At 39.4% G+C, this 12,605-nt stretch overlaps 1 protein-coding gene across 1 annotated transcript in view; it reads right to left on the bottom strand.

Moving 5' to 3' along the window:
* Nucleotides 1–12,605, bottom strand: part of LOC101638545 (calcium-binding mitochondrial carrier protein SCaMC-1) — a 128,643-nt gene that overhangs the window by 99,230 nt on the left and 16,808 nt on the right. The window contains exons 2-3 of the mRNA XM_045292122.1: nt 11,984–12,110; nt 6,577–6,664 (exon numbers count right to left, since the gene is read on the bottom strand). Coding sequence (XP_045148057.1) covers nt 6,577–6,664; nt 11,984–12,110 — 215 coding nt within the window. The remainder of the gene's footprint in view (nt 1–6,576; nt 6,665–11,983; nt 12,111–12,605) is intronic.

The following is a 12,605-nucleotide window of genomic DNA, read 5'->3' as shown; positions in this document are numbered from 1 at the left end:
GGCTGCTCCAGCACCCAGGGCTGCATCAGGGTAGGTCCATGTGGCTTCTCCTCAGGGATGTCTTGCAAGAAGTGAGCCTTGCCAGCTGAAGCAGGAAACTGGCTAAGGCAGCTGCACCCTGGTCCGGCCATCACAAAGCAAGAGATCTGAGAACTAGAAAGGTGAGGCTCACAGAACCATTTATCTCTCCACCTTTCAATTAACCCCACATGTATTTATCAGATTTAATATTCATCACCAAGGCCATAACCCAAATGTACTGATTCTTCTTTGGTTTTCTTTCTTCATTGTCCCGGTTCCACATGCTTTAGTAGACCATTGAAAATTAGGGTCAGGTACCACTTGGTGACATCTTTGCTTTTTGACATGTTAAAGAGGTATTTGCAGCAGATTTGCCCAATGTGATTTGTTGTTTGGTTTCTTAATTGTTATTTCCATTGTGCATCCAAGTGAAATGAAATCCTTGACAGCTTCCATCTTTTCTCCATTCACCATAATGTTGCATATGGATTCAGGTACGAGAGTTAATGTTTTCCTTATGTTGAAGCCTAATCCATACTGTAGGCTACACTCCTTGATCGCCATTAGAAAGTGATTCAAGTCCTCCTCGCTTTCAGCAAGCAAGGTTCTGTCATCTGCATATCCTCCAATCTTGATGCCACATTCTTCTTCAGATAGTCCAGCTTTCCAAGTCATTTTCTCGGCATACAAATTGAGTAAGCACAGTGAAAAGAGACAACCCCGACATACATCTTCTCTGGTTTTAAGCCATGTTGTTCTGGTCAGCAATTGCTTCTTGGAATTCTCGTACATGTGATTATTAGGAGTGTAAAATGGTGAAGCCACTTTGCAAAACATTTAGGCAATTTATTCAAAATGTTAAATGTAGAGTTGCCATAAAACCCAGCAATTGTACTCCTAAGTATATAGTTAAGAGAAATAAAAATATTTGCTCATATAAAATCTTGGACACAAATGTTCACAGAAGCATTTTCCATAATGGTCAAAAAGTAGAAACAACTTAAACATCTATCAAATGACAAATTGACAAAATGTGGTATAGGATGAGGTAAAAATATTCATAGAAAATTCCATTGTCTTTTCATTCCATTTCCGACAAACTTTTAGAAGCTGTGCGCGCACCCGTGTGTGTGTGTGTGTGTGTGTGTGTGTGTGTGTGGTGTGTGTGTGTCCGTATCTACTCAACTGTATGATATAACCACCATACTACCAGGGCTCCCAGAACAGATACATAAAATGGAATATTAATCAGATAAAAAGAAAGAAATATTTAGATCTGATAGATGCTACAATATGGATAAACATTAAAATCATCATGGTAATTGCAAAAGCCAGATATAATTTTGTTTCTATTAAATGTCCATAGTAGGACTGAAAGAAATTGGCACTTAGCAAATAACGGAGAATTAAAGAGTGACTGCTAATGAGTATGGGGTTATTTTTTGAGTTTTGAACATTTTCTGAAATTAGAAAATGGTATTGGTTTCACAGCTTTGTAAATATACCAAACACTACTTAACTATACATTTTAAAAGATTGAATTTTAGGGTTTGGGAATTATATCACAATACAAGTATAAAGTGTGTGTGTGTGTGTGTGTGTGTGTGTGTGTAGCAACTTTTAAACTTCTATCGCATGGTATATCACTACATTTCAGCTTGGGATTTGCTTTTTGTCTAAAGTTATATAGGAATATGATTTATGCTTTAGAATTACAGTGAACCCTCGCCACTTCGCGCTTCGACTTCCGCGTCTTCACTCTATCGCGGTTTTTGCGTAACAGCGCATGCTCTGTCATTACTGCCACTGATTGGCTCATACTGTACATGCTTGATGCCATAAATAATATAATAAATAATAAATGATAATTGTAACGTCCAAAATGTTTTACTGTATTTTCCCTTTTTCGTTTAATAAATTGGGTAATACGAATGTAATGGTGACTAAAGGGTGTTTTTGCATGTCCTCTATGCTCTAACTATGAAAATATTTGATTTACAAATAAGGAATCCTACTTCGCGGAATTTCATTTATCACGGTAGGGTCTAGAACCGATTAACCGCGATAAACGAGGGTTCACTGTACACAAAATCTTTCACACTTTATAGAAAGATCATGACTGCACAAGCAGAATATCACATGTTCCAAATCCCACTGTCAGAATGTGTTTATCTCCTTTCATGTTTTAGCCGTTCATTTCCTCAGGAAACCTTTCTCATCCAGGGCTAACACAAGTCATAGAGACCTTCCAGAACAGAGTGGACCACCCCCTGGGTTTCGAAGGCTGTAATGCCTTACAGAAGCAGACTGTCTCAGCTTACAGTTAGAGTGCTTTCCCCACTGCCCTACCAGGGCTTCCTAAAACAGATACAAAAAGAGATAAAACAGCACAGCCATTCAAGCTTTTTAGAAGAAAACATTCACGAGAATACTAATATAACTGCGCACATTTTTTGTTTTAGTTTCATAAAAATTGGTCCCTGTAGTCTTTTAGCAAAGGAATTGTTTCAAGGCACCTGAACTTCAGAGATTATTGCTGTATCCGGTAAAAGAAAAGTGTAATGCAACCATAAATATATAAAGGTCTGCTTCACTTAATATATATTGATGGATTGCCCAGGGCAATGAAGTTCAAATTACTTATCTGTTAGCCCAAGAGCTCAGGAATTGCCCTCCTAACTAGTCAGGCATGCAGGTGAAATAATGTGATGAATCTACCAGACTCCTTATCCTGAAACAATGTGTTCTACTGTCCCATTCAAAACCAAATGAAGAGGAAAGGGCAATGCCAAACTCTTAACTCCTTACCGACATATGTACTGAATGCCTATTGCCATCCCACCCCTCCTTATAACCCAACAAGAAAGCATCCTATATGAACATACATTTCCCATTCCTACACTTTAATAAAAGAGTCCTGGTGGCATTAATGGTTAAGTACTCAACAGAGAATGAAAGTCAACAGTTCAAACCCACCCAGCAGCTCTGCAGGAAAAAAGACCTAGCAATATGCTCCTGTAAAGATTAAACCAATAAAACAAACCCGCTGCCGTTAAACACATTCCAACTCATAGAGACCCTATAGAGTAGAGTTGTTGTTGTAGTCAGGTGCCATCCAGTCAGTCCCGATGCACAGTGACCCTGTGTACAACAGAATGAAACCCGGCCAGCTCCTGTGCCGTCCTCACAATTGTTCTTATGTTTGAGCCCATCGTCGTAGCCTCTGTGTCGATCCATCTTGTCAGGGGCCTTCCTCCTTTTTCTGCTCCTCTAGTCGACCACGCAGGATGTCCTTCTCCAGTGACTGGTCTCTCCTGACAGCATGTGCGAAACACATGACTAGCCGTCCTTGCATCTAAGGAGCATTCTGGCTGTACTTCTTGCAAGGCAGATCTGGTGACTCTTCTGGCAGTGGGTGGTCCTTTCAACATTCCTCACCAGGACCTTCATCCCAATGCATTAAGTCCTCTGGTCTTGCTTATTCACTGTTCAACTTTCACGTGCATATGAGGCCATTGAAATTCCATGCCTAGGGTCAGGCAATACCCTTGTTTTTCAACACGTTAAAGAGGTTTTGTGCAGCTTCCGAGAGCATTGATTGTGCATCCGAATAAGACAAAATTCTTGATGATGTCAACCTTTTCTCCTTTTATCATGATGTTAGCAATTGATACAGTTAGGAGGATTTTGATGTTCTTTATATTGAGTTGTAATCTATATGAAAGGCTGCAATCCTTGATCTTCATCAGCAAGTGCTTCAAGTCCTCCTCACTTTCAGCAAGCAAGGTTGTGTTATCCGCACCTTCCTCCAATCCTGCCACTGCATTCCTCTTCAGATTAGCCACCTTCTCTAATTATTTGCTTAGCTTTCCTTCCGCCCCCCCCCCATTCCTTGTTTTAAACCAAGCAGCATACCTTTGTTCTGTTTGCATAACTGCCTGTTGATTCATGTACAAGTTCTGCGTGATCACAATGAAGTGCTCAGGAGTTCCCATTCTTCTCAAAGTTATCCAGAGTCTATTAAGCCACAAGTAAATACTTTTCTGATATTCTCTGTGACATCAACAATGATATCCCTTGTTCCATGTCCTCTTCTGAATCTGCTCTGAATTTTTGGCAGCTCCCTGTCAATGTACTGCTGCAACCTTTTTTGAATGATATTCAGCAAGAATTTTCTGGTATGTGATGTCATTCTGTTGGGTCACCTTTCTTTGGAATTAGCACAAATATGGATCTCTTCCAGAGAGTTTGCCAAGTAGCTGTCTTCCAAATTCCCTGGCATAGATGAGTGAGTGCTTCCAGTGTTTCATCAGATTGTTGAAACATTTCAGTTGCTATTCCACCAATTCCAGGAGCCTGATTTTTGGCTAATGCATTTAGCCCCTCTTGAACTTCTTCCTTTAGCACAATTGGTTCTTGCTCAAATTCTACCACCTGAAATGGTGGAATGTCTACTAGTTCTTTTTGGTACAGTGAATCTGTGTATTCTTTCCACTGTCTTTTGATGCTTCCTGCAGCATTCAATATTTTGCCTATAGAAAATTCCAATATTGCAAGGCAGGCTTAACTGTTTTACTTCAGGTTTGGTTTATTTTTAAGTTTAAGGTGTTCTGAGTGTCTTCTTCCTTTGTGGTTTCCTAACTCTGGGTCTTTGTACATTCCATTATAATAGGTCACTTTGTCTTCTCAAGCTGCTCTTTGAAACTTTCGGCTCAGTTCTTGGACATGTTCATGATGTCATCCCACCGCTCCTCAGGTCTTCTGCCATTAATGCTCAATGCACCAAATTTGTTCTTGAGATGCTCTCCAAATCCAGGTGGGGTATACTCAAGATCATATTTTTGCTCTCATGAACTTAACTAAATTTGCTTCAGCTTCAACCTGAAATTACATGTGAGCAATTGGTGGTCTGTTCCACAGCCAGCCCCTGGCCTGGTTTCCACAGATAACGAATTTGATTTTTTTTTAATTCCAACTGAAAATGTGCATGTATATAGTCACCTCTTCTGTTGTTGAAAACCTTTGCTATGAACAAGTTGTCAGTCTTGCAAAATTCTTTCTTGAGATCTCAAGCTTAGTTCCTGTCACCAAGACCATATTTTGCAAATACTGCTCCTTCCTCTTTGTTTCAAGTTTTTACATTCTGACCACCAATAATTATCAATGCATCTTGATAATTTGATCAACTTCAGACTGAAGATTCTGGTAGAGTCCTTTAATTTCTTCACCACTAGCTTTAGTGGTTGGTGCATAAGTTTAAATAATAGTTGTAATGATTGGATTTCCTTAAATGAGAATAGATATGAGCCCATCACAGACAACACTGTACTTTAGGATATATCTTGAAATGTTTATTTTGACAATGAATGCAACGGCATTCCTCTTCATTGCTTTTAAGAAGACAGCTCTTCCTCGGTCATATTCTGAGGGACTTCTAACCTCAGAGATCATACTATAGCACTATTTCTCGCAGTGTTCTGCTTCCATTTATGAATCCTTCAGTATCTAGCAATGTTTCCAAGTTTTACATATGGTTTTCAGTGGCTAATTCCTCCTAACTTAGTCTGAACAGTGTAGAAGGCTAGGAATCTTTATGGGTGCAGAAAGTCTTATCTTTGCCCCTTCAAAAGGACTCTTGGATTCACATTCCTTGGCTGATGGATTGGAATTACTGACCTGGTGATCAGCAGCTCAATATATAACCCACTATAGTAATTATCTAATTTCATGCCAACTCATTAAATAGGTTATAAGGGTGGAGTCTAGCCTGTCAATCAGGTCACAGCCTGATTGATGCCTCTTTGTAGGCATGGCCTTTTCATGAGGATTCTGGAGGTTTTTTTTCCTCTCTTCCTTCCTAGAGGCAGGACGTTTTCTCTCTCTCTCTCTCTCTCTCTCCTTCACATTCCAGCTGACAAGCTATATGGAGCCACGTGGATGACAGCTAGAGCCCTGAAGCTGGAGGAGCCATGTGGAGACCCACACCAGGACTGAGATTCTTCCACTGACACTGGCTCCACCATTGGCCTGTGATCTCACTGCATTCAGTATCATTGCATATGCTGCGTGAGTCTGAAGAGGAATTTATAGACTGGTATCAGACATATGGGCTACTGTCGGACCTATGAATTTGATCTGTACTGGGCTGGGATGTTTCCTTAATATATGATTACTGTTTGATATAAAGCTCTTTCTTATACATATATGAGTGTCCCTGGATTTGTTTCTCTAGTCAACCCTAACTACCCACTGTGCCCCCAGATCTCCTTCTATAAAGATTACAGCCTAGGACACTCTGCTGAGAAGCTCTATTCTGTTACTTAAGGTCGCTATGAGGCAAAATGAACTCGAAGACACTCAGGAACAACCACACACTTGATGCACGTGCACATAGAAAATGGAGAGGAAGAAAGAAAGAAAGCTGGTGGATGGACACATTGGGGAACTGTGAGCTGTAGGGAGCTGTTTTGAAGCCACAGTTACAAACATTCATCTCAAATGCAAGACATGACAACCAAAATCACAAGACAACTGTCAGTACAATGACACTCTTACCTTTGAAGAATCAACTCTGCTTGCTTTTCAGAAATAGTTACACCCAGTGTCTGGAGACTCTGGACAATTTCTGAAGCATCAATGTTCCCTTTAAAAAGATGAGAAGAGCACGAACTCAGACTCAGAACTGATACGGACCTGAAAGCCAGGGGTCTTAACCCTCTCATTGTATAAGAGAAAGTGATGAACCGATGAAGGCAAAATTATGTTATTAAGTGAGTTATGGATTTGTTTTGGCACATAGTCCAACATCAGTGGTCAGCAGTTAAAAAGTACACCAAACAGGGACATACACACACATTATTCATTTAATAATTACAGCAACCTTGTAGGTAAATACCAATATAACCTTTTGAGAAAAAAAAGTGAGAGATTTTCAGTTGGCCTTATCAAGTAACATGATCAAGCACCAGCAGAATTAAGATTCCAATCGAGATCCTTTGACTCTGATGGAACTTCAATTAAACTAGGGTTTATTAATTTCCAAAAATAAACATATATTTTTTAAATACATATTAACTAGATATTTGCATGTATTAATAGACATATTTTATAAAGTCATATTGCACTGGGTTAAGGAGAAGTAGCAAATGAGGACATGGAGCTGAAAAGTATGGACAATTCATCTGAGAAATTTGGCAACGAGAGCTATGACAGAAGGTCAGTGGAAGAGGATAAGGGAGACCAGACAACCTTACAGGCAGACAGAAAGAACCAGAGGTCAAAGAGAGAAAAACTATAAGAAAACATACGCAAGTAATAATTGTATTTCCTTTAAGTCACTCATAGATTTATGGGGATTCTAAAACTGACCTACATAAAACAAGGTGAGAGGGTTTGGTGACAAACCTGTACTAGGGGCAAAGCTCTCCAGGAAATGAAAAACCATTGCCAGGTTTTAGTGAAAGGAAAGTCTTCATTTAAAAGAAGGACCTGAAGGAATATCAGGATTTGGAGAGACTCTTTCTCAGGAAAGGGAAGGAGTAGCGTGAGAATGTGAACCAAGTTAGCGGCACTCATCTGTTAACCAGGACATTCTTGAAACACAACTCTAAATATTCTCCATTAGAATGGCACTCAAGACATGCATGCTTTGCTTTAAGTAAAGAGGATCAATAAAAATATGAGCCCACAATGGGGAATTGTGCTAAAATACGTAAAGAAGATAAATTAAGAGGATGTTGGTTGCATCTACTATACATTTTTTTCACTAAAATTTATCCTCTACTTATTTCTTCTTGTTCATTTGGAGTTTTCTGAAATAGACACAAATGTGCACACGCGTTTTGCTGAGGAAGACTGACAAACTATGTGGCAGATGGTCCTGAAGTGGCCCCGCTTCCTAGTTCCTGTCCACCCAAACTCCATAAAGATACAAACCATAGAGGGCCTGGGAGGGGGGGCGCGGGGGGAGGCAAGTCTGTATGGAAGCAAAAAACTTGTTTCTAAGCACTAGCTCTTGCAAGGAGACTGAAGCTAAGGTTAGAGATGGGGACGTGTAATAGGAAGACTACAGTGCACCGGACCCAAGCCATAGTATTCTCAATGGCCTCATCTGGCAAGCCGGTGCAGGATTATTTTATATGCAAGTACAGCCAGAATGTTCCTTAGAGGCAAGGATGACAAGACTTTGTCTTACATATTTTGAACTTATTGTCAGGAGAAATCAGTTCCTGGAGAAGGACATCACGCTTGGTAAAGGAGAGGGGAAGCAAAAATGAGGATGGCCCTCTCTAAGTGGACAGACAGAGTGGCTGCATCGATGGACTCAAACAGCAGAACAGTTGTGAGGATGGCGCAGGACTGGACAGGGTTTCATTCGTTGGGCATGAAGTTGCTCTGAGTCAGAACCTACTTGAAGGCAACTCAGAAACAACAACGAGGAGACCCGATGACTCTCGAGTTAAAAGTGTTCAACCGCTAGCCAAGAAGCTGGTGCTTTAGAGCCATGAGCGGCTTCATGGGAGAAGGACTTGAAGATCTGCTCTTGTCAAGACCCCAGCCTAGAAAACCAGATGGCACCGTTCCACTCTGTAACACCTGAGGTCACTATGAGCAGAAATGGGCTCAGGGGCACCTAACTGTGGCAACAATAGAAAGCTTATCAAAGACAACAAGTGTCCCAATAGTACAAATTTCTACCACAGTTTCAGCTTTCCCAGCTTGAGGGATCACGGAAAGCTCACCAAAGCCAGTCAAAGGATTTGGTTATTTGTTTAAAGAAACTTGCTTTGACTCCAACTACAGTTCATAGTCAGTAGAAACCAGAGACCAGGAAACACCATCTCGAAGCCAAAACAGACCCACTGCCTGTTTTTGTAAATAAAGTTTTATTGGAACACAGCTATGTCCATTCATTTGCACATTTTTAAATCAACTACAACTGGGGAGATGAGTATTGCAATAGCAAATGCATGGCCAATAAAGTTAAAATATTGACTATCTAGCCTTTTATAGGAAAAGGTTGCTGATTCCTGATAGAAATCAAATTTCTTCTCACTTTGTTTAACTTGTGTCTTAATTAGGATGTCTGTGAGTGGAATGAATGGCTGTAACACCTTAACTAGAGTGGGATTTAGAGGCTACATGTATTTAAATGCATTCCCCGGTGATGAGGTCTTCATGACACTCCCTAGGGGTCCTTTTGTGTATTTGTTATACAACTGGACCTCTGACTGCTGGCTATTAATCTAAGTAGGGGAAATATTAATCCCAGCTAGAATGTACATATTCAGATGCTTAGATGTCATTTTCAGGACCAAACTATTTCTTCTTCTTTTTTTTTTTTTTTGGAAATTTTCCTGTTGTACTTAAATTGATGTGTGTGTTATTTTTAAAACATTTAAAGTGCAGAATAGAAATATAAAACATAAGGTAAAAATGTACAATTTAATAAAAACTTATAAACTCAACTACTATAGCACCCACTAGCTAAACAATAGAATGTTGCCAGTACCTTACTCTCTTACATAGTATGGGCCCATTTCTGTTCCCTATATATCACAACATCATGATAAACCTTTTCTTTCATTTTTTTAATAGTTTTATCACATAGCTATTCATTCTTTTTTTTTTAAATCATTTTATTGGGGGTTCTTATAGCTCTTATAATAAATCCATAAATGCATCCATTGTGTCAAGCACATTTGTACACATGTAGCCATCATTTTCAAAGCATTTTCTTTCTACTTGAGCCATTGATATCAGCTCACTTCCACCTTCCCCACCCTCCCTCCCTCATGAACACCTGATAATTTTTAAATTTATAATCCCCCCCATCTTACACCAACTGCTGCCTCCCTTCACCCACTTTTCTGTTGTCCATCCCCCTAGGAAGAGGTTATAGGTAGATCATTGTGATCAATATCCCCTTTCTCCCCCAACTTTCTCCTTACCCTCCTGGTATTGCTACTCTCATTATTGGTCCTGAGGGGTTTACCTGTCCTGGATTCCCTGTGTTTCTAGCTCTTATCTGTAGCAGTGTACAAATTCTAGTCTAATCAGATTTGTAAGGCAGAATTGAAGTCATGATAGTGCGGAGAAGGAAGCATTAAAGAACTAGAGGAAAGTTATATGTTTCATTAGTGCTAAACGGCACCCTGACTGACTCGTCTCTTCCCTGTGACGCTTCTGTAATGGGGATGTCCAACTGTCTACAAATGGGTTTTGGGTCTCCACTCCACTCCCTCACCCATTCACATTAATATGATTTTTTTGCTCTGGGTCTTCTTTGATGCATGATACCTGATCCCATTGACACCTCATGATCACACAGGCTGGTGTGCTTCTTCCATGTGGGCTTTGTTGCTTCTCAACTAGATGGCCACTTGTTTATCTTCAAGCCTTTAAGACTTCAGATGCTGTATCTTTTAATAGCTGGACACTATCAGCTTTCTTCACCACATTTGCTTATGCATCGATTTTGTCTTCAGCGATCATGTCAGAAAATTGATCATCACAGAATGTCGGATTATTAGAACAAAGTGTTCTTATGTTGGGGGAGTACTTGAGTTGAGGCCCAATGTCCATCTGCTATCCCAATACTTAACATATAAATATATGTACATAAATCTATTTCCTAGTGAACTAAAATCAATGGAGAGAAGGGCATAGGATGCCTGGTGGGGTTTAATCAAGGGAAATGTAACTGCAAGGAATTACTGATACCCAAATGAAGGCCGAACATGATAGTGGGACAAGAGGAAAGTAAAAGGAAATAGAGGAAAGAACTAGGAGGCAAAAGACATTTATATAGGTCTAAATACAGGCATGTACATATGTATGTATTTATATATAATGATAGAGAGTATCTTCTTAAAAATAATTCTATCTAGTGTAAAGGGAGCCTGGTGCCATAGTGGTTAAACATTGATCTGCTAACCACAAGATCAGCAGTTCAAAACCACCAGCTACTCCAGGAAAAGAATGATGAGATTTTCTACTCCTATAAGTAGTTATAGACTTGGAAACCCACAGGGTCGATCTACGCTGTCCTATAAGCTTGCTGTGAGCTGTAAGCAACTCAGTGGCAGTGATTTTATTTTTTAGCATTAAGTATAAAATAATCTGGAAGATGCTATTTTGAATTTTAGAATATATACTATTCATGCCTTTATTTAGGCAGAAGTAAATCTCTCTTGTCCAAAGAGCATGCACTCAACCACTGTCTCCGTCATGTCGACCTCATAGGGACCCTATCGGACAGTGTGAAAACTGCTCTGTGGGTTTCTGTTTATGGCAGTAGAAAGCCCCATCTTTCTCCTGAGGAACGGCTGTGGTTTCAAATTGCAGATCTTTCAAAGGACAGCCTAACCCATAATCACTACTCAACCAGGGCAAGGAAAAGTAATTATTTTTAATGCAAAGTTTGAAGTCAATCTAAAATTTAGTGGTTAATGTTTTATTAAAAATCCCCATCTGTAGCTTATTTTTCTTTGGGGCTTCATGGGAGAAAGACCTGGTGATTGGGGGTTGGGGGTTCAGTCACCTTTAGTTAGGGCACTTTTCAAAAGCAAATCCTTTGTAGGCATGAAAAATTTTCTAAATGTCAATTAACTTGTAATTGTGTTTGGAAGAATGAAATGGAGTAGAATCATTTGAAATGGAAGAGTGTATCATCCTAGTTTAGAGATAATTTCGATCAAAATGATTTGAAGTTCATTTGGCAAATCCTGCTAATTATAACCCACCTGAACCTTTTAATTTGGTAGGCAAAGCCATCTATAAATTTTCTTCACTAAAAAGTATGAACTCTAAATAAAATTCACATTACTAAGAAGAATCAGTATTAGAAAAAGTAAGCGTTATCATCTAAGCAGAGATTGATTAAATACGTATCATCTGAGACTCTTGGAGGCACGCAAACTGCTTCTTTGTAGCTGGTGATAGAGATAAGAAAAGCACACACCATCATTATTTTTGTCCAGACTCTTAAATGCCAGTTTCATTTGTTTCTCATGGTCTTTAAGATATTTCATAAATTCTTCAAAATCCAGCATCCCATCTTTGTTGACATCTCCAGCATTAAAAATTTTCTGCCAAAAAAAAAAAACAAACAAACAACCAGATGAGAGAGATTGTTATTGCCAACACAGACTAAACTCACTAAAAAAACAAACCAAAAACTCCAATGCCATAAAGTCAAATAGTGACCTATAGGACAAAGTTCGAACTTCCCCTCTGTATTTCTGAGACTGTAACTATTCCTAAGAATGGAAAGCCTTGTCTTTCTCCCTTGGAGCAGCTGGTGTTTTCGAACTGCTGACTTTGTGGGTAACAACCCAACAGGTAACTGCCGCCATATGGACTAAGGTACTAAGTTATTTACATTCATGCTTCAAGTACATTGGTTGTATTCTTAAAAGAGTAAAATACCAATTATAGGTCAAACATCTCATTCTCCCATATGGTGAGTATTTATAATAAAAATCACCAAGGGACTGCAAAACGCATCCAGATTTTTGGGTTAAATTTTATATTAGAAAAATGGGGACTTCTGGGAAGATGGCGACTGAGTAACACATACCAGA

The sequence above is a fragment of the Echinops telfairi genome, unplaced genomic scaffold (assembly GCF_000313985.2).
Source record: "Echinops telfairi isolate 266 unplaced genomic scaffold, ASM31398v2 ScPeMD7_443;HRSCAF=831, whole genome shotgun sequence".
Lineage (NCBI taxonomy): Eukaryota > Metazoa > Chordata > Mammalia > Afrosoricida > Tenrecidae > Echinops > Echinops telfairi.
The sequence above is the reverse complement of the archived record's forward strand: the minus strand, read 5'-3'. Positions and strand labels throughout refer to the sequence as shown.